The 23,217-nt window shown below is 37.0% G+C and overlaps 2 protein-coding genes across 2 annotated transcripts; both read left to right on the forward strand.

Moving 5' to 3' along the window:
• Window positions 1–6,753: 6,753 nt before the first annotated feature.
• LOC21393595 (anthocyanidin 3-O-glucosyltransferase) lies at window positions 6,754–9,195 on the forward strand. Its single transcript, XM_010092971.2, has 2 exons — window positions 6,754–7,380; window positions 8,265–9,195. Exons 1-2 carry the CDS (start codon window positions 6,860–6,862, stop codon window positions 9,193–9,195), a joined length of 1,452 nt encoding a protein of 483 aa, XP_010091273.1. The 5' UTR covers window positions 6,754–6,859.
• An 11,047-nt stretch (window positions 9,196–20,242) lies between these two features.
• On the forward strand, window positions 20,243–22,886 carry LOC21393596 (anthocyanidin 3-O-glucosyltransferase). Its single transcript, XM_024162270.1, has 2 exons — window positions 20,243–20,885; window positions 21,876–22,886. Exons 1-2 carry the CDS (start codon window positions 20,361–20,363, stop codon window positions 22,791–22,793), a joined length of 1,443 nt encoding a protein of 480 aa, XP_024018038.1. The 5' UTR covers window positions 20,243–20,360; the 3' UTR covers window positions 22,794–22,886.
• Window positions 22,887–23,217: the final 331 nt, after the last annotated feature.

The raw sequence follows: 23,217 nt of genomic DNA on the forward strand, positions 1-23,217 counted from the left end.
AATGTGTAGTAGGATAATAAACTCCAGAAAGTAATTCAGTAGCATTGTAAAAAACTTCTAGAAATTAAAAAAAAATACTCACCAATCTGCCAATCTGTATCGAAAATTAAAAGTTGATCGTTCTTACTGTTTACGTACGTCGTGATAAGTTGCGAATAGGGGAGTGTTGCCTTCAACATTAAAAAGGTGGAATTCCACCTATGTCTCACGTCAGTTGAAAACTTTCTTAGGCACAGCTGACTGTTCCTGCAATATTGTTTGAATTTTTGGAGCCGAGCTCCAGAATTAGATATGAATGATAATGATTCTCTAATATTTGTTAGTTTAGATGAAACATGTTCAATTCCTGCCTGAACTACTAAATTAATTATGTGACCTGCACACCGCTGGTGAAAACTCCCCCCCCCCCCCCCCCCCCCCCAAACGCTGGTTCCAAACTACCTTTGAACATGTTAATTGCAGCCGTGTTAGCTGACGCATTATCAAAAGTAATAGTTAAAATTTTATCTTCTATCCCATAAAATTGAAAAATTTTCATTATTGTACTAAAAATAGATGACGCGTTATGAGAATATGGACATAAACGAAAACTAATTATTCTTTTTTGTAAAATCCATTCGTCATCAACATAATGCGTCGTTACACATAAATATTCAGTTTTATTGCACCCCTCCCATAGATCAGAAGTGCAAGAGACAGTAGCATTAAAAGTCCTAAAATTATCAACAAGAGATTGTCTCATTGCATAAAACACTTTCATGCAATCAGAACGAGTTGTGTTTCTACTTACCCGTTTAAATTGTGGGTAGAAGACCGTCTAGATGAACTCTTCGAACGACGCATCATCTGCAAAAGGAAGAGGCAATTCAACACTAGCTAGAAATTTAGCTAGTGCCTCACGAGCACGTTGTGCATCATATGTAAAATTTTGTAACCCCTGTGATGTGAGTGATAGTGTTTGTTGGCAGGAGTCCACACTCCTACCTTGGTGCAATGGTAGATATACTTTCCAATGTCTATTCAGATGACCAGTACCCCCACTTTTTTTATTAGAAAAGTATTTTTTACAATATTTACATACCGAACGAATTTCTACTTCACTTATTTTTAGATTTGGTTGGGGCTCCTTGGTGAAATGCTGCCATGCCGGAGAAGTTCGCGGTCTCTTTCCCCTGCCGCGTTCTCCAGCTTCCTCATTGTGCACTGAAGCATTATCTACCGGAGCATTTTTTGGTTCAGTGGGGTGGGGTTGGGAGGCATCATTTCATCCTCAAAAAATGCCTTATCACCAAGCTCAGAATGAGAGTGAGATGAGAAGTTGAGAGTGAATTGTTGTGTGGGATTTAGGGTGGAATTAAGGGGTATTTATAGGAGATTTTTTGAGTATTTTCAGATTCTTAACGTTGGGCCCTTCGTGGGCCCAACGGGCGGCCTGTGACGTGCCTAACGGTAGGCCCATCACGGGCTAAACGGGAGGCTCGTGACGGGCCAAACAGGAGGCCCGTCACGGGCCGACCGTTGGGCCCGCGAAGGCCTAATGGTAGGATTTCGAATGGGCCGTTTTGCGGGCCGTTTCACGGGCCTGGGCCGGGCCGAACTAGTGCCGAATCCGGGCTTGGGCCGAACTGAGCTTGGGCCGGGCCGCGGGCCTTCACGGGCTAGGGCCGGGCATGGGCCGCGGGCTGAGAAGCCGAGGCCCAGCCCTAGCCCATTACACTTGTTGGGCTGGCAAGGCCCGTAACAGCAGCGGACCGGGCCGTGCTGAACCCGGCACTATTATGGGCTGGGCCGTCCATGGACGGCCCGGCCCATTTGACATCTCTACATGTATGTAGGCACAAATTTATTGAGGGTTATTAATTGTTGGAGAAAAACTCAACTACCATTTACGGAGCTTCACCGATGATCATTTCTGTCTAAGATTTGGATGGAATTGGAAAGTGACCAAAAGTGTGTTTTCTATGTTTTTATACAAATCGGAGGAGAAGGCTTGAGAGTAGGAACATTTTGAAATTCGTTAGTACATTGAGAAAAGCACCAAAAAGTATGAGGTATTTCTAAAATATTTCTGTTCAATTCCAAATCTTTACGGAATTGGACGGAAGGGAAAATTTAAATTTGGAGAGTGACATAATATTTTTTAAGGCCTAAATTTGGAATGAAATAAAATTTATCATTTTTACTATTGGATTGTTAAAGTATAAAATTATTGTTGTTTCACCTCCTAATAGCTTAAATTTTTGGAATAGATTGGTAAACTAACATGGTATTAGAGCGGGAGATCCTGAGTTCTCAAATCATCGTAATTACACTATTTATCTTTATTTAAATTATTATCACGTGTTGGGTCTTTAATATGTTTCGGACCTATTATTAAATATTCACGTGTTGAGTTTTCCGGTCAATTTATCTACACAATTGCCCATTATTCAACTCACACGTGAAGAGAGTGTTAAAGTATAAAACTATTATTAGTTAGCCCATCTTCTAAAAACTTAAATTTTTGGGATATATTAGAAAATTAGCACATAGTATTTTAACTTTATGTTTTGTTATGTGATCAACGGTCATACTACTCTGCTTTTTCTTGTAAGGATAAGCTACTTTTATCTTGTAGTTGTGGGTGCAATCCTAATTTCTACAACAATATTTAAATATATAGTTTAGCTTTACACTCAAAAGATATACAAATAAACAAATATAGATAACATTATAGAAGAAGAAAAAAAAAGGTTTTAAGCCCCACAAATTAGAAGACTATATATATATTAAGGTATTGTCTCTAGTCCGCCAGCCGGACTGGAGCAACATCTATGTCATAGATGTTAAACATTTTAAAAAATTAACAATATAATGCCATGTGTTAATTGATTGTTGAAGGAGTAAGTTTTTTTTATTTAAACCACGACACCTGGATATAATTGTAGTGGAGTGTCAGCTAGGGAGCTTATAATTTACTCAGTTGAGGGGCAAAAAAGTAATATAATATGTATTTAATAATGCCAAAACATAATTTAGGTAAGCAAACTAGTACACACTAACGACAATATATAAATCAGGTTTAAATGTGCGACTTTTTTTGAGACAAGTGTACAACTAACGTAGTAGTATGTACATTGTTGGAATTATGGTTGTTCATATTACTTAGATCTATTGTCGTTTTAAGTAATTGCGACAATGTATTTTTTTAATGCAGGGCAAGTAATTATGAAAGATTGTGAGTATTTGAGTAGTTAAAGAACCAAATAGTTAATCAAGACACACAAAAATAAGATGAAAATATAACACTATATAAAGGATACATATACAGAGTTAATAGACAAATGGTTGAAGTTGTTGGTTTTTAAAACAATTTTAGATAATTTTTAATAGTGAAAGCGTATCAATAGGGCCGATAATTTTAAACATGACGCGACGACATGATTTGAAAATGATAAAAAAATAAACCGGTTTAGACCGTATTGAGTTTATTATCAAATATTCACGTGTTGAGTTTTTTACTCAAAAGATATACAAATAAACAAATATAGATAACATTATAGGAGAAGAAAAAAAATTAGTTTAAGCCTCACAAGTTAGAAGACTATATATATATATATATATATTATGGTATTGTCTCTAGTCCGCCAGCCGGATTGAGCAACACCTATGTTATAGATGTTAAACATTTTAAAATTTTAACAATATAATGCCATGTGTTAATTGACTGTTGAAGGAGTACGTTTTTTCTGTTTAAACCACGACACGCGATGACATGATGCGAAAATGACAAAAAATAAATTGGTGTGGACCATACATTTACTATATGGGTCATTAATGACTTGACAAGAATAAGACGAAAATAAATGGATAAATTCTTGCCAATCCTATTAATTATATGGACTTTAAATGTGTCGACACGACACAATACGAATCCGTTTGTTTATGGCCCATATATATATATATATGATAATGAAAGATTCAAAATCTTTAAGCTAGCTTAGTTAAGAAAATAGAATTTATTATGATCTTAGTTTTGTAAATTTTTGTTAGTTAATGCTTTTTATTGTGAGTAGCTACGTATAGTATCAAGTGATGAAGTGATTCAGATATTTATGAAAGAGATAAGACAGTAATTCAAGCTAGAGGTACGAAAATGATGATTGATAAGCAAGCACAGTGACTCATAAAAAAAATTCATGAATTGGAGTTTCTACTGGTCCAAGTACTGAATTAGTCTTAAAGAGAATTATTTATCTATTTCTTTCTCAAGAAGGAATGGATTCCATCTCGTATATTAACATTCTCAGCTACTTACTTCATCATATCTCCAAAATACGAGGAATATGACTCAGGATCTCAGAATCCGTACCGAGTAAATAAAAAAACACAAATCCATAAATAGGATTCTGCTAAGAACTTAGGATTAATATCATTCTATATATGACCATTGATAGACTCAATTAAAATTTCTATACTTAACGGAAATTATCATAAATTTATATTGTGTCCGTGTCCCTGTTCCACGTAATCTCATTATGCATAATACACTCATTCAATATCTCACCATATTAATAGTGCGGATAACACCGTTCTATTCTAAATGGGAATGACATGTATTAATAGTGTTTTAATTAAAGATTTTGAACTTTAATTAAATTCATTACGAATATCGTTTTGTTTGTTATCCTTAGATATTATCCTCTCGCATATAACACTTATATACAATATTTAGATCACATACATAATCATGAAATTTTCACTAGTATTCATAAAATATTCATTAATATATGCACAAAAAATAATAAATAAACTCTTTTATTAAATAAATAGTAAATATCCTATTATATCTCATGCTTATAGGACATCATTCCTAACATGCTCGTCTAAGGCGTTTACTGAGATCAGATTGAGGTGCAAATATGGAGCATGCCTCACACCTTTTAATGTCATTTGGCAACCAACATTCGTCTGAATACTTACATTTCTAATTTTGAAAATCTTAGAGCATGCAGAAGTTTCCATCTTCACGTTACCAAAGCCCCTGCTTTGTAAGTGGTAAACATCACTGTACTAGGAGTGATGTGGAAGGAAGCTCCTGAATCTACCACCCACTCAACCATGTTATTGCCGACATGCAAACATTCATCGACAAGCACTACAACTACTTCTTCCACGGCTGCTACTGTAATCATGTTGTTGTTGCCACCATTCTTCTTTGGACTGGCTTACTATAGTTCTCGCTTCAAAATCCAATGATTCTTCTTCATGTGGTCCTACTTTCCACAATGATAACGGCCATCATTTCTGTTTTTAGATTTTGATTTTCCTCTGGACTTGTCATTCATGTTCCTCCTTCCTCTGTTTTGACTTTTGCCCCTATTTTCTATAATAAAGCCTTGAGAATCCGCACCTCGTGCTTTGTTCTGCTTCTCAAATGATAACAAGGCTTTTGCAATAACTTCATACTCCAACTTTTCCTCCGTAAGTAAGAGTGGTGATGAGGTGATCGTACGATGAAGGGAGTGTCGCGATGATGAGTACAACTTTCTCTTCAACGCTGAACTTCACGTTGAACTTTAGTAATTCTGAGATCATGCCATTGAAGTTGCTCAAATGTTGCAGCATATCTACGTTGTCCGACATTCACATCCGGTACAGCTCCTTCTACAAGTAGAACTTATTGAAAAGATTCTTTGACATGTACAATTTTTCTAAAGTCTCACAGGAATCTTTAGCAGTCTTGCACTCTTTGGATTCGATATTCTTCGAGACTGTAATCACGTCCATCTAATCCCAAACTTCCTCCTTAACCATACTAGGCTTATTCTCTTTGCCTAATAGAGTCTTATGGACCTTTTGTTGAATACGGAGATCCTTCATTCTCCTCTGCCAGAGGGAAAAATTGCCGCTCCCGCTGAACTTCTTGATCTCGATCTTCTGGCCCTTCATGTTGCTACAGTAACCGTATTTTGCTACAGGAACAGTTCCGTTGCTATTTATTCATGAACAGTAACCTCACTTATTCATGAACAATACTCCCGCTTTCCGCAGGCAAAATCTACTCTCTTAATTAAGGCTCCAATCCAGGCTGCTCTCGTACCAGTTGTTGGGAATATGGACAAATTCCAATTCCCCTTTAGGATCTAATTTTTTCGGAAAAATAAAAATGGACACCAAGAATTTTATCTCGTGAAAGCCTTTCAATTGGAAATGGAAAAACCACAACGCACACAAAGAAAAACTCCTACTATAATAATAATGGGTATACAACAATCTCTCAAGTTTTAGCAACAACTTGAGGAATACTCTCAACAACAAAATTCTCTCAAATTCACAAATGTGGTAATCTCACTATTTCTCTTATACTCACCCGGTGTGCTAATATCACTATTTCTCTCACACTCACCCGGTGTGGTAATCTACCAATCTCTCCACAAAAAAAAGAAATACTTTTATAGGCACACAAAAAAACTCTCACTAGCTCTCTCTATTGCTGGAATTGCATAAACTGAACTTAAGGGGCTCAATTTTTAGAGCCCCCATACGCGTTATTAACACGTTTGATCCGTGTGAGCCTCTTCTTTTTTCTTCTTTTTCTTTCTTCCTTCAGAACGGTTTTTCTTTTTCAAAAACTATGGGCTGCGCCCACTGAAAAAACCAATCTTTCAATAATGGGCTCCATTGAAAACCATCACGAAACAAGTGATCAACTTCATGCTATATATTTTGGCATTGAATTAATTCATATTCTACATAATTAGCTCTCCTTTTCTGCACTATTAGCTTCTGAATTGGTACCTTTAATAACTAGTACTTCAACTATAATCTCTTATATTCACACACACACACACACAGAAAATTAGCCAAGAACATTAACATGGCTGATGATCAGCTTCACGTTGTGATGTTTCCCTTCTTTGCATTTGGTCATGTTAGCCCTTTCATACAACTTTCCAACAAGCTTTCCTCCCATGGAGTTCGCATCTCTTTCTTCACCATCCCTGGTTTCATTCCTCGAATCCAAAACCTACTCATTCCATCTCCAACCACCCAAATCGTCCCTCTCCAACTCCCACCATCTCTAGGATTCCCTCCAAACATCGCCGGAACTTTCGATTTTCCATCATCCGTATCCCCCAAGTTCGTTGTGGCCATTGATCTCATCCAACCTCAAGTAAAAGCCCTTCTTTCTGAGCTCAAACCGGATTTTGTACTCCTTGACTTCGCTCAAAACTGGCTTCCCTCTCTAGCTTCTGAGCTCGGCATCAAGACAATGTTATTCTCAGTATTCTCCGGCATTGCCAACGCGTACCTCCTCGCCCCCGGTCGGCTTACCGGGATAGAAGGGCCCCCGAGTGTTGACGACCTTAGAAGACCTCCACAAGGGTTCCCCAAGAGGTTGGTATATATTGCATTTTGGGACTCCAAATTTTAGGAGACGTTGATATTACGGTCATGTTGCTATTTCATCAACTCTCCTCGGAAAACATTGTGATAATATCAGTTTTAATCCCCGAACTATAGGACAAATATGACTTTCAAAAACATCATGAATTATGTCCTTAGTTTGTCCCGAAATACTATTAATTATGAATCCAAATATTAAAGTCTTGACCAAAAAAACACAAATAACAATTTGATAGATCAAGGATTCGTTTCGGAAAATTTTAATAGTTGAGATTCTAAATTGTCTAAAATAATCTTAACAGTTGGATGGACCAAATAACTGATTTGAGACAATTTAAAAACCCCAGGATTCATTTTGGGACGTTTTAAAATATCGGGTACCAAAATCAAGTTTGACCATAGTTCAAGGACTAAAAATGGGGTAACCCAAAAAAAAAAAAATGAACCATCTTTCAAATCAATGAAATTCGACAATTGATTTGTATAAATGATTCTAATTTTAGATAACTGAACGATGCAAAGACATGAATTGATACGAAATTAATTTATCATATTTAATCCAAGTTAAAGATGATAGGAGATGGAAGTTTAATATCACAAAATATGATACATCATTATAATCATAAAAAAATTTAAGTATTCAGTATTATGATAGAATTATATATTGATTATCAGTATAATTGCCAGTCATAAATTTTGTTACACAAAACACTTGAGCACGAAAGAAGATACTCAAATTTAATTTTAAAAAATAGATCATCAGTTTTTTTTTTTTCCAATTCTTTTAGTTTCATTTTAATGTTAATTTAATTTGCAAATTTTTATTTATTCAACTAATTAACTTAGCGACTCCACGCTTGATGATATCTTGTGAGGTTTGGGCGTAACAACGTTAACGTCGCTGATTCCTCAAGTGATCTGATAAAAACATTTGAAGCTCAGAACATTTTATTCGTGTACAAGAGCAAGATCAGTGAGAATGCAAGTATTTATGATAGATTTCAAGGAGGCTTGAGTGGTTCAACTGCTGTCGTTATAAAGTCTTGTTTTGAAATGGAAGGTCCATATCTAGATTTCATGAAATCTCAGCTAAACAAACCTTTCATCGTAACCGGTCCCCTCGTCCCCCAGCCACCATCTGAAAAACTTGACGCAAAATGGGATAAATGGTTGGCTCAGTTTCCATCGAAATCGGTCATCTTTTGCTCTTTTGGAAGCGAAGCGGTTCTCAACCAAGAACAAATAAGAGAAGTAGCTCTAGGGTTGGAGCTTACAGGTTTGCCATTTTTATTGGTGTTGCATTTTCCGGCAAAAGTCAACGCCAAGACCGAGCTGGAACACGCATTACCAATAGGCTTTTTCGAAAGAACAAAGGATATGGGTATTGTTCATGTAGGGTGGGTCCCACAACAACTTATCTTAAGACATAACAGCGTTGGTTGCTATCTTTGTCACGCAGGGTTTAGCTCTTTGATAGAAGGTCTTGTGAATGATTGTCAATTGGTGCTTTTGCCTTTACAAGGTGACCAATTTTTTAACTCTATGCTCATGTGTGAGAATGGGATTATGAAGGCTGGGATTGAGGTGAACAGGAGAGACCGAGATGGGTATTTTGGGAAAGAAGACATTTTTGCAGCTGTGCAAACGATTATGACTGAGATTGAAAAGGAACCCGGCAAGTCAATACGATCGAACCAAAAGAAGTGGCATAAGTTTTTGCAAGAAAAAGATGTCCAAGAGAAATATATCTCGGATATGATTTCCGAAATGAAAAAGATCTTGGTTGATAATCCTTTTGTTGATTGATTAATGATGATTTTTCGTTGTTGAATTCAATTCGTCTCAAAAATAGACTTCTTGTGTTAAAGTAAATAATTATATATATGTATTATATTTTCATGCTATACCCTGGATTATATATGATGGTGAACAGTTACTGTACGTGATCTTTAAATTGGCAAATTATTTGTCATAAATGCCAATATGCTATAATAATTTTAATTAAAATTTGAGAAATGGTAGCATATATAATTCTTTTTGTCCTTCTTTGCATTTGTTGTTTGAAATGTGAGTTTCAGTATTTAATTTTTTTATTTAAATAGTAATATGTCATATTAATTACATTTAAGTGTCAAACAGTGAATGTAAATAGTGAGAGAAAAAATACCGCTAGCATCACTACATTTTTGTTCTCAGATTTTTTCTCCTTTTTTGTTCTCTTTACGTAACATCGGTTCGTGATTTGCAGCACGTACGTATGTCTCTAAGGTTAGCGCTGCTTAATACCTTGATTTAAGGTCACATAAATAATTATAGAATTTTTACTGATGTTTATAAAATATTCATTAATATATGCACAAAAAATAATGAATAAACTTTTTTGTTAAATAAATAATAAATATCATACTACATCTCATGCTTTTAGGACATCATTCCCAACATGCTCATCTAAGGCATTTACCGAGATCAAATTGAGGTGCAAATATGGAGCATGCCTCACACCTTTTAATGTCATCTGGCAACCAACATTCGTCTGAATACTTACATATCTAATTACGACAATCTTAGAGCATGCAGAATTTTCCATCTTCACGTTACCAAAGTCCCCTGCTTTGTAAGTGGTAAACATCTCTATACTAGGAGTGATGCGGAAGGAAGCTCCTGAATCTACCACCCACTCAACCATGTTATTGCAGGAGGTGGAATACTGGTTTGAATCCTTAGTAAAGCACCTGAATACCATGGGAATACCAGAGGAATACTAGGTGGAATTCGTGGTGTATACTGATGAGTTGGTTTTATATCGATTTATTAAGCTCTTGCAAGTTTAATATTAGCTAGTTTTAAGGTGTTTTGTTGACAAATTGATGTCTTCTTAATCTAATTTTGCAGGATGAATGCAAGCATGATAATCTACCACAGATTACCCTTAAAAGCCCACAAAGCAAAGGCCCAAATTCCAGCCCATTAAGCCCACACACGGAGGAGGAGATTAATTCCAGCCAAACGACAGTGTGTTTCAGCTCCCAGCCATATGGTATTACTTCCTCTGGTTGCACGCTGGAATTGGGGAGGATTTGGAGAGGATAGAGAGTTGCAATTTCTGTGGAGAAAACCCTATCTCGAGGGAGAGTTTGAAAATGAAAACGAGAGGAAGATCCGGGATATTCCAGGGGATTTCTGGGGAGATATTCCAGAGGGAAAAACAGAGATTTTTGGCTGGAATTCCGGGGAGATTCCAGAGAGTTTTTCAGGAAGATTCACGGAGATGTATTGCTGAGAAGTATTGGCTGATTCTTGGTGGAGAAACATTCGGCCATCAAGTGATTTATCCTTTGTTCTTCTTTTCTTCTTTCATATTTTATATGGTGATGTCTTCCAGATTTGTCTTTGGTTTATTTAATTTCATTATGGCTTAATACTTTTAGTTAGAGATTGATGGATCCGAACCTATGATTTCTAAGTTTCAATTTGAATGAGTTGCAATTGATTATTTTTCCGTGAAGAGTGTGTTCTATTGTTCTTAGGGCTTTTCATTTATTTAATTTGGGAATTGATCATAGTGATGTTTCGGATAGAGAAGCTATGTGATAGGAAACATTAAATTGTGAATTGAATCTTGGATGTGAATAATATTCAAGCAAAATATAGAACATGCCATGAATGGACGAGGAGTAACCAAATAGGGATTTAAAGAAATTCATGTGGTCAGTTTAAATTGTAACCGAGAGGGAGATTTAACCGAAAAAGGATTCCACAAATTCTAAGGCATCTCATATTGAATTAATCTAGAATAAACCTGAAATAAGGATATTTGAAGTTAAGAATATATGTGATAGTTTATTAGACCCGAAATATGGATAATTAAACATTAGGGAATTCTACCATGTCATGGATAATAATAATTGAAATTCATTCTTTTGAGCTTATGGATGAATTGGTGTAGGTGAAATCAACTCTCTAACATTTTCTCTCATTGTATTTCTTTCTTAAATCTTGTTTCTTTACTTTTTCTAATTTTTAATCTTTACTTAGTTTTAATTCACATTACTCCCAATTTCGCAATCTCGAATAACATAGTCGGTTTAATCCTTTTATTTGTGAATTTTACCAATCCTCATTGGGAAACGATATCTTACTCATCACTTTATTACTTGAACGATTGGTGCACTTGCTAGTGTTAATTTTATCGCATCATATACCCTGGAAGACTATGTGAATACTTGGTGGAAGCAAGTGAGGAGAAGGCGTGATGTTACGGGAATGAAGTGGGATCAGTTTGAAGCCCTCTTTAATGAAGAATACTTCCCTCAGAGTTCTCAGGATGAAAAGGCAATGGAGTTTATGTCCTTACAACAAGGTGATATGTCAGTAAGGGAATACCAGGCTAAGTTTAATGACTTATCCCGGTTTGCGCCATCTCTGGTGGAGTCTAAGCATTTGAAAAGCCTTAAATTTGATAAGGTCTTAAGAATTCTGTAAGAAGACCATTGGTGGCTCTAGGGATTCAAAATTTCTGAAAATTGGTGGCTGCTGCTACAAGCGTGGAACAAGATAACCTAGCCTATCACCAAAGCAAGGAAGTAGCTGGCTGAGTTTCTATTTTAGGTGGGCCTTTTGCTTCAGGCGGGCCACAACAGAGTGGTAGAAGGAACCGTAATCAGCGGTAGATTAGTGGAGAAATGATTAGTGGGGGAAGTAGTTCTTCTAGAAGCGACATGAGTGGTCCTTATAGACCTAAGTACCATCACTGTGGACAGATTGGTCACATTAGGAGGAATTATCCTAATCAGAATCGGCCACCGACACAACAGACCCAAAGTGGCACTTCCTACAGTCAAGAGAGGCCACCGTAGTTTGTGCCACCTTACCAACCACGGCTGCCAGCACCAATGTCATTTTCTCCTGTGCCAACATACCGACTGACGTATTATCCACAATTTTGACCTCAAGCGTCAGGATCGGTGCAGATACCTCTACCACAACAATAGAGGCCAGGGACTTAGAGGCCTAATATTAGTGATACAGGGAAAGGGAAAGCTCATGGACAAGTTTATACCTTGACCAGAGGCAGTTCTTGAGGTCAAGCCAACAACACTGTTGTTAAGGGTATGATTCTAATCTTCCACTCTTTAGCACGAGTGTTGTTTGCTACTGGTGCTACTCATTCTTTTATATCAAGTTCTTTTGTTTACATATTGAAATTGAAATCTGAGAACTTAGAAACTACGATGATGTTGAACTCCCCACTGGGATGTGCAGAGGTAATTAGTATATGTAGATCATGTGAAATCATGATTGGAGGTGAGCGATTGAGAGCGCATTTAATTATCCTTTCGATGAGTCTGTTTGACATAGTGCTCGGAATGGATTGGCTATCAAAATATATGGCAATTATTGATTGCTACCGTAGGAGAGTAACTTTGATGACTAATTCTGGAGCGATAATCACTTATCAAGCAGACATGAGCCCAGCCCTAGAAGAATGACTGTTGAGATACAACGTTGGGGGACGTAGGAACATAGCCTGCTTTTCTTTCCTTCTTGCTTTAGAAAGTGAACCTACTGTAATAGGAGATAGTACAAGAATTCTTGTGGTGGATGAATTCATAAATGTATTTCCTAATGAGTTACCTGGGTTACCACCAAATCGTGAGAGTGAATTCAGTATTGATTTGATTCTGGGAACGTCACCTATTTCTATCCTCCCTTCGAATGACACCTGCTGAAATAAAAGAATTAAAGAAACAGCTCAGTGAGTTAGCAGAAAAAGGGTATATCAGGATTAACAATTCCCCATGGGGTACACCTGTGTTATTTGTGAAGAAGCACGCGGTTGTGTATTGATTATCGTCAATTGAATAGAGTAACTGTGAAGAATAAATACCCATTGCCAAGAATCGATGAGCTATTCAATCAGTTGGATGGATCAGAGTATTACTCTAAAATTGACTTGAGGTATGGATATCATCAACTTAAAATTAAGGAGGAAGACATCCCGAAAGCTGCTTTTAGAACCCGGTATGGACATTTTGAGTTTCTAGTGATGCCTTTTGGGTTAAGGAATGCCCCAGCTGCATTCATGGATTTAATGAACCGAGTCCTTCGGTCTTACTTTGATCAGTTTGTGATTGTCTTCATTGATGACATTCTAGTTTACTCAAATACTTGGGAAGAACATAAGCATCATTCGAGAATTGTTCTTTAAACTCTTCGTGAACACCAGTTGTATGCAAAGAAAGAGAAGTGTGACTTCTAGCTGACGGAAGTGAAGTTCCTTGCACAGGTGATATTAGGACAAGGAATTTTGGTGGATCCTTCAAAGATTGAGATAGTGTTACAGTGGGAAAGGCCGAAGAATGTAGCAGAGATTCGAAGTTTCCTCGGACTAGCAGGATACTATCGACGTTTCGTAAAAGACTTCTCAAGCATTACTGCACCGATGACTCGGTTGACTAAGAAAGAAATCAGATTCGAATGGGACATTGAATGCGAAGATGCTTTCCAAGAACTGAAGGTAAGACTGACAAGTGCACCAATTCTGACGATACCCAATAGTGATGAGCCATATGAGGTATATTCTGACGCATCGAGGAGTGGACTTGGTTGTGTCTTGATGCGAGGTGGACACGTTTTAGCCTATGCAACTCGCCAATTTAAGCCACATAAACGAAATTACCCCACTCATGACTTAGAACTGGCAACTGGTGATATTTGCTCTAAAGATGGAGATGTTATCTCTATGGAGTAAAGTTTTAGGTCTTCACTGACCACACGAGTTTGAAGTACTTATTTACTCAGAAAGATATGAATCTCAGGCAAAGGAAATGGATGGAATATATGGAAGATTATGACTTCACGCTACAATATCATCCTGGAAAAGCTAATGTGGTAGCTGATGCCCTTAGCAGGAAGACTATAGGAATTATGGCGTCATTAGCTATGGAAGATTGGAAAAGAACTGAAGTAATAAGTGATTATGATCTTCAGTACTATGAGGATTATTACCAGGCAATGGTGTATAATCTGATCTCAACACCGGCCCTTATACAACTAGTTAAGTAAAATCAATGGCAGGATCCCCATCTTTATGGAATTAGGATTCGAGTTCACAACCGAGAACAACTTGAAGATTGGAAAATTCAGGAAGATGGAGCACATTATTTCAGAAACCGTTTAGCTATTCCCAAGGTACATGGAATCAAGAAGACAACTCTGCATGAGGCTCATAAGTCACGGCACGATATTCATTCGGGAAGTACAAAGATGTATCATGATCTTAAAAGACAATACTGGTGGAGATGTATGAAGAAAGACATTTGTGAGTGATAAATGTATGAAAATGCACTTAAATTGTTCATAATTGTTAAACAAATTAAGTTTTAATTAAATATTTTCATGAAATTAATTTTTTGTGGAAGTATTTGATTTTAATTTAATTAATTTGTTTTGTAGGTAAATAAGACATTTGGGCCAAAACGATAAAGAGAAAGAGAAGCCCATCTAAAGCCCATCAGCGAGCCAAGCCGTTCGAGCCACTCCACCAAGCTGTGCCATGTGGCCTCTTCAGCCGCCTTCCCCCGTAATTTCTCCCAACTTTCACGCGCGCTTCGTGTACACCAGGCCCCAGATCGTGAGTTCTCTCCACGAGTGCGTACACCCAGCTCTCTCTTTTCTTCCACGTGGGACCCAACTGTTCCCTCACGCACGCGCACTTGGCGCGCACGGTTCCCTCCCCCGATCGAGTCTCCTCCACGCGCACGTTAGGCATTTCTTCAGTCCTTTCTGTGTGGGTCCCGCCGTGCAGCAGCTCTCTACTCACAGCACGCCATGTGTCCTGTAGGACTCAACTATTGGCCATTTCCACCTTTCTGCCTCTAAGTTTGCGCCATGCACAGAAACGTTTATTTCTTTTTAGTGCGCCACGTGTACTAGCTATTGCACTCTTCAATTCCTTCGGTTCCAAACATTTTTTTATGGTTCTTTCTCCACCATTGTCAGCCTTTAGTCCCAAAATAAAGCCTTGTAAATCCAATTTAATTGGATAAAATGTTACTTTATTCATTTTTGTTTCTTTTCTGAATGCTTTTTCATATGTCCTAAAAACTCTATAAATAGGGTCTTTGTTAAGTGTATTAGGTTGTTGACTTTTAGCCTAAACTTAGATACTTTTTCTCTCATTGTCTTGCTTTCATTCTCGTACTTTCTTTTTATAATTTTGTGGGAATTATGTGCAAGTTATGCTAGAGTTCTTGGGTGAGGCTAGAGATGATCCTATATGTGTAGTAAGCTTGTTTGGGTTTTGATTCTCTAATGGTTTGTAAGTTTTATACATTTGAGTAAATAATTTTCTTTTATCATATTTCTTCCTCGTATCAATATATTTTATTGTCAACTTTTACATAAATCTAGTCAAGCTCTTTTTATATGATTGTTGCATGATACTATATATTGGTAGACATTATTTTATGAGTAGTCATTTCTACAATATCACCCTGAGGTATATTGTCGCTTTTTGATTTCTCATAAGATAATTTTTTCTAATACTAAACATAAGAATTTTATTTACTTGAAAACATTTTTATTCACAAGATCTTCAAATATTTATTTTCCGATTGATTGTTTAGGAAGTGAAACTTTTAATTGAGTCGATTTATGAATCAAAATCGAAATAGGTAAACAAAGCATATAGCGGATTCCCAATGTCTTACCACTTTTAATTATTGAATTTTCTCCATTTTATATTGCATAATCTTCAAATTAAATTGTTTTGTACACGTTTGGGCGTAATCAATGAGCATTTTTCAGACTGTGTAACTTGTCTATAAATTAAAGCAGAACACCAAAAACCTCCGGGAGAATTGCAACCTTTACCTGTTCCGGGATGGAAATGGGAGCATATCACCATAGATTTTCTGATGGGACTACTGAGAACTGAGCAAAAGCACGATGCCATTTGGGTGGTGGTGGATAGGTTGACGAAATCTGTACATTTCATACCGTTCCGTGTGACGTATTTCTGAAAAATTTGGGCAGAGCTGTACCTGGAACATATTGTCAGACTTCACGGGGTGCCATTATCCATCACATCCGATCGTGATACTTGTTTTAATGTAAGGTATTAGAAAAGTTTTCAGGAAGCCATGGGAACAAAATTGAGTTTTAGCACAGCATTTCATCCTCAAACTGACGGGCAATTTGAAAAAGTTATTCAGATTCTGGAGGATATGCTTCGTGCTTGCATTTTGGACTTTGGTGGAAACTGGAGGAAATATCTTCACCTTGCTGAGTTTGCTTACAATAACCACTATAAGACCAGTATCGGCATGGCACCATTTGAAGCTCTCTATGGGCGACCTTGTAGATCACCTGTTTGTTGGTTGGAACCAGAGGAACGACTTACTACTGGACCAGAAGTTATTCAAGAGAATAATGAGAAGATAACTCTTATTCGGGAACGATTGTTAACAGCTCAAAGTCATCAAAAGAGCTATGCTAACAGAAGGCGTAGACCTTTGGAATTCCATGAAGGTGACTTCGTTTTGTTGAAGGTTTCCCACGCAAAGGAGTTGTTCATTTTGGTGTAAAAGGAAAACTTGTGCCAATGTATGTTGGACCATTCCCGATCGTGCAACGAGTTGGTGTCGTGGCGTATCGTCTGGCTTTACTGCCTGAGTTATCTTACATGCATGATGTGTTCCATGTTTTCATGCTTCGTAAATGTCAACCTGAGCTGAAAGCCGTGGTACAATGGTATGACGTTCTAATATAATATGACACGACATAGGAGGAAGTGCCAGTTCAGATTCTTGATCGGAAGATGAAGAGTTTGTGTCATCATGAGATCCCATTAGAGAAAGTTCTATGGCAGCACTATGGAGTTGATGAAGTGACATGAGAGCTTGAAACGACAATGCAGGAGCAGTTTGTGTCATCATGAGATCCCATTTGAGGTAAGTCCTAATTTCGAGGACGAAATTCTTTAAGGGAGGTGGAGTTGTAATACCTTGAGAAATTAAATGAGATTAATTAAGATAATTAAGATTTATTAGTGTGCCTAATCTGATTTAATTAAATAATTATGTTCACTAAATATTTCTGACGTGTAAATTTAAATATTTCCATGGAATTTAAATATTTTTAGTAATTATATTTTCACCCTAGAAGTGTGTATAAACACATTTTCTAGACTGTCTTTTTAAATATTTTGACACCTATCTTTTTCCTTTTTCTCCCTTTTTCTTGTCTTTTCCCCGTGCATCACTCTTCCTCTCTCTGTCGTCCTCACTCTCTCTTTGCCTCTCACTCTCGTTCTCTCACTCTCTCTCCCTCTCTCTCTTTCTCTCCTATTTTGCCAAAAATCAATCGAATTTTGAACCATAGATGAATTTCAAGAAGTTTTCAAAGTCAAGAGAAGGATTTGAGGTAAGATTTCTAAAAAAACTTCTCTTGAATCTCGGATTTTTCAGTTAGAAAACCTATTTTTAGTTTGAAATGGATTTTGATAGATTTTGAGTAAAATCATGGTAAAAATTAGGGAAAATTGGTTCTATGGACATGATTTAGTAACTAGAACCAGGATTTGGTTGTTTCCCTTTGAAATATTACAGATTTGAACTCGGATTTGCAGGTTTTGGCCAGATTTTCTTCAAATCGACCCAGTCGGTCGAGCTGTCTGGCTCCCACAGGTCGACCGGTTTCTTCTCCACTAGCCGACCGGTGGAGAACAACCTCTTTGTCACCGGTCGACCGGTGTACACGGGATTTGACCCTACCGGTCGACCGGTGTACACGGGATTTGACCCTGTTTTGTTAAAAAAAAAAAAACCCTGTTTTGACCCTGATTTGCGAAGATAACTCAAATTAGCTTCATTTGGGGATCTAAAGTAGATGGATTACCATCTTTAATCCATGTTTTGAGATTAAAACCCTTGGAATGATTATTTGAAACATGAAATAATTTATGAAACTGGAAATTGAATTATGGCACACTAATAGGAAATCAAGGTGTATAATTGAGATTGAATTGCTTTAGGAATAAGAATTGGATCCTAAAGTGTTGCTTTGTATAAATGCTAGCCGAGGAGTCGAATTGAAGGCTTTGAGGAAGCGGAAGCTGGAATAGTGCAACGCTAGTCACAAGTTTAATGCTTAAGAGGTAAGATTCCTTATCTCTTTCTTTGATAGCCTGTTTTCAAAAGAGTTTTGGCCTTACAAATGTTTTAAAGAACGGGCATGTTTGCAAAAGAAAAATATTTCAAGACAATAGCTTGATTTAAGCTATTGGAATTATAATGAACTATTTCAGAAAGTTTAATGAATGATTTTTAAGATAAGAGATCTTGCGAATCGGTAAACCAGCTGATGGCCTAGATAGGATATGGAGAATGTATCCTTGGAGGTGGGACCTAAAACCCAGACCGGGCCATTACGGTGGTGATAACGCTTGTGCTTGTGGTTGCGTAAGTAATTTATCAGAGGATAAATTACTTACTGATGCCTGTAATACAGAAATTTTCAGTTATATTTCCTTTTAGAAAAATGATGTGAGGTTTCGGCTGTTGTATTAGAACTGAATATCCATATTTATTTGTTTATTTATTTATCTTCTTATTCATTAATTTATTACTTGTTTATAAAGTTTATTTCAAATTACATCCTACTGGGCATTTCGCTCACGTTTTATTTATTTTATAAATATTAAACCCCTCCTAAGCGACGCTACAAGCAGTGCGGAGTAGTTGAGTTAGTTGCCACCGTCCAATTAAGAGAGGATTGTGTTCATCATCCCAGTGTACAAATGTAAGGATTGTAAATTCTTAGAATGTAAACTGTAAATCTCTAGACTGTGGTTGATGTCTGTAATGTTAATTAAATATACATGTATGTACAATATTTTATATCCTGTGGGTAGACACTGAATGCTGCCGGAGGCTTAGTTTTTAAACCTCTTTCATCAGAAAGTGTGAAAGTCCCCATCACTTTCTTATAATTTATTTTTAGCTAAATGTGGGGCTTGTTTAGAAATTTCTTTCATAGTTTACTTTTGATTTTGATTACTATGTTTCTCAATGTGTAATTACTATCATAATCATGTTTAATTTCTAAACCAGCATGCACGTCACTAACCCCTGCTTTGGGGCGTGACAAAGTTGGTATCAGAGTCTTAGGTTTAGAAACCACAGGATTGTACATACATGCGTGACATCAGGAATCCACTAAACAGTCTCGTTTCTTTTCAGTTAAAGGTGATGTCATCGCGTTGTAGGTCAGTTAATCAACCGGCACCACAGAATCAAGAATTCATGGATGCTGTGTATGCTGCGTTTCAAGGGATGGCCACTCGAGCTCAGAATGAGTGACCGGCCGAGGATAGGAAGCAGAATTATTTTTGTGAATTTAGACGGGGACCTATCCCCACATTCAGCAGTGAGGGAGGACCCCAGGAGGTAGAATATTAGTTTGACTCCATAATAAAGCACCTGAATACTATGGGAATACCATGGGAATACTATAGGAATACTGGGGGGAATTTGCGGTGTATAAGCTGGAAGGCCAAGCGAATACTTGGTGGAAGCAAGTGAGGAGAATGTATGATGTTGCGGGAATCATGTGGGATCAAAAACTGGTGGAGTCTCTACGTCACTAACCCCTACTTTGGGGCGTGACAGAGCCTCTTCTTTTTTCTTCTTTTTCTTTCTTCCTTCAAAACTGTATTTCGTTTTCAAAAACTATGGGCTGCGCCCACTGAAAAAACCAATCTTTCAATAATGGGCTCCGTTGAAAACCATCACAAGACAATGATCAACTTCATGCTATATATTTCGGCATTGAATTAATTCATATTCTACATAATTCGCTCTCCTTTTCTGCACTATTAGCTTCTTAATTGGTACCATTAATAACTAGCACTTCAACTATAATCTCTTATATTCACACACACAGAGAGAGAATTAGCCAAAAACATTAACATGGCTGATGATCAGCTACACGTTGTGATGTTTCCCTTCTTTGCATTTGGTCATGTTAGCCCTTTCATACAACTTTCCAACAAGCTTTCCTCCCATGGAGTTCGCATCTCTTTCTTCACCATCCCCGGCTTCATTCCTCGAATCGAAAACCTACTCATTCCATCGCCTACCACGCAAATCATTCCCCTCCAACTCTCACCATCTCTAGGCCTCCCTCCCGACATCGCGGGAACATTCGATTTGCCTCCATCCGAGGCCATCAAGCTCATTACAGCCATTGATCTCACCCAACCTCAAGTAAAATCCCTCCTTTCCGACCTCAAACCGGATTTTGTACTCTTTGACTTTGCTCAACACTGGCTTCCCTCTCTAGCTTCTGAGCTCGGCATCAAGGCAATGCTCTTCCTAGTATTCTCTGCCATTGCCTGCGCGTACGTTGTTGCCCCCAGCAGGCTTGCAGGCGTAGATGGAAACCCAACTGTTGATGACCTTAGAAAACCTCCACAAGGGTTTCCCATGAGGTTGGTATATATTGCTTTTTGGGAACTCCAAATTTTACTGTATTTTATGTTATTTGATTTAGTTTATCAATTCTTCGTAAAACTTTGGTCATTAGAATACTAAATTTAGCTGCTTTGTATAAATAGTCCAGTTTTGAAAAGAATTAAAGGATGCGAATATAAGAATTGATTTACGAATTCTCGTTCAAAAGTTTATGGTAATAATTAAGAGGTACGGTCTACATAGAGTCTCTTCTTCTTCTTCTTCTTCTTCTTCTTATAGCCCTAAAAAATTAGGTGATCATGGTAAATTCATAAAACGAATGGAGAAATTATTAAGAAAATAATATTTTTTACATTGTTAACTGTATTAATATTTTGATTTTATTTGTATTTGATTTTATATAGGAAAGGTAGCTTATGTAATTTGTATTTATATGAAGTGCTCTTTATTAGTGAATTCTCTCTGATATGTTCCTCCTTCCTGAATGTAGTCATATTGTCAAATCACATTGAGTCTTTATCTTCTCTTCTACCCTTTTATTTTCTTATTTAATTATTGTTATTTTCTTATAAATACAAGTTGCATGAATTACAGAATATTTTAAGTTACCTAACCATCAAGATTTTCCACTACGAAAATAAATACAAATAAAGATAACAATGCATAAGACATTAATTTTTCCAAATAGAAATTCCCAATCCTAATAATTAGTTGAGATAAATATGTGTAGGCGAGAAATAAGACAGTAAAATAGAAGACTTTTTTTTTTGAACTAGAAAAGAAAATTACATTTCGCCGTCAGGGTAACTATGACAAAAGCCTTACTTCACTTGGATTTTGGTCCATAGGTAATCATCATCCGGACACTAAAATATAAGACTTGAGTTTCGATTACTTTGTTTTTATATTTTTAGTCAGTAACACGATATTTAATGCATACATCCTCTATTTATTGAATAAAACAATTCGGTGTCTCCATGCTGGTTGTGTTTTGTGAGGTTCGGGCATGAGCGTATTGCAGCCGATCACTCCGGTCTGATCAAAACATTCCAAGCTCGGAGCAATTTATTCCTTTACGAGAGCTTCGACGAGAGTCCAAATAATTTCTTTCGAGTTCAAGAAGCCTTTAATAGCTCAAGCGCTATTGTTATAAAGACCTGCTTTGAAATGGAAGGTTTATATCTAGATTTCTTGAAATCCCAGATACATAAACCATTCATATTAACCGGTCCCCTCGTGCCAGCCGAGCCACCATCATCTGAGGTACTCAATGATGAAGATTGGACAAAATGGTTGGCTCAATTTTCGGCAAAATCCGTCGTTTTCTGCTCCTTCGGAAGCGAAACGTTTCTTACCAAAGAACAAATAAGTGAACTAGCTCTAGGGTTGGAGCTCACAGGTTTGCCATTTTTGTTGGTGTTGAACTTTCCTGCAACAGTCAACGCTGAGGCCGAGCTTAAACATGCACTACCGGTAGGCCTCTTAGAAAGAACAAAAGAGAGAGGTCTTGTCCACATAGGATGGGTCCCACAACAACTTATCTTAGGACATGATAGTGTTGGTTGTTACCTTTGTCACGCAGGGTTTAGCTCTTTGATAGAAGGTCTTGTGAATGATTGTCAGTTGGTGCTTCTGCCTATACAAAATGACCAGTTCTTTAACTCTATGCTCATGTGTGAGAATGGGATTTTGGAGGCTGGGATTGAGGTAAACAGGAGAGACCAAGACGGCTATTTTGGGAAAGAAGATATTTTCACCGCAGTGAAGACGATTGTGGTAGAGGTTGAGAAGGAACCTGGCAAGTCGATTCGGTTGAACCAAAAGAAGTGGCATAAGTTTTTACGAGAAAAGGATGTTCAAGAGAAATTCATCTCGAATATGGTTGCGGAAATGAAAAAAATTCTAGTTCATAACCCTTTAGTTGATTGAATGAAGATTTTCTGTGCCCTTGTTGTTGGATTCAATTTGTGTAAAAAATAAATATTTTTGAGAGTTTCTATGGTAGAACCAGAAAAAATAAATTACCAATAGTTCTTTACTTTCAGCCGTTAAATTTGTATCAAAAATTATATGTTATGTGTACTTTTCACATATGTTTTTAGACTCTTACTCGGTCCCTACTTTCACGTACGTATTACATATTTAATGTGATACCTTGGATTTGTTCTTTCAATGTTAGTTAGTAATAATTATTAGGATTACTAATTATAAAAATTCCTCCCAAATTATGACACTTGTAATATTTTTCTTCATGTTTTAAAATGTAACATCTGTTGAACGACAACAAAAGATTCCCTACTGTTAGCGTCTCTAATGGAACCGACACTTGTCACACAATATATTGATTGTTCTT

The sequence above is a fragment of the Morus notabilis genome, unplaced genomic scaffold (assembly GCF_000414095.1).
Source record: "Morus notabilis unplaced genomic scaffold, ASM41409v2 Scaffold266, whole genome shotgun sequence".
Lineage (NCBI taxonomy): Eukaryota > Viridiplantae > Streptophyta > Magnoliopsida > Rosales > Moraceae > Morus > Morus notabilis.

What these genes read in the sequence shown, in the direction of transcription:
- LOC21393596 (XM_024162270.1), top strand. Translation starts at nt 20,361, where the DNA reads ATGGCTGATGATCAGCTACACGTTGTGATGTTTCCCTTCTTTGCATTT. An exon ending in AAGGGTTTCCCATGAGGTTG is followed by an intron (nt 20,886 to 21,875) that starts GTATATATTGCT and finishes TTCGGGCATGAG; the next exon opens with CGTATTGCAGCCGATCACTC.
- LOC21393595 (XM_010092971.2), top strand. Translation starts at nt 6,860, where the DNA reads ATGGCTGATGATCAGCTTCACGTTGTGATGTTTCCCTTCTTTGCATTT. An exon ending in CCACAAGGGTTCCCCAAGAG is followed by an intron (nt 7,381 to 8,264) that starts GTTGGTATATAT and finishes ATATCTTGTGAG; the next exon opens with GTTTGGGCGTAACAACGTTA.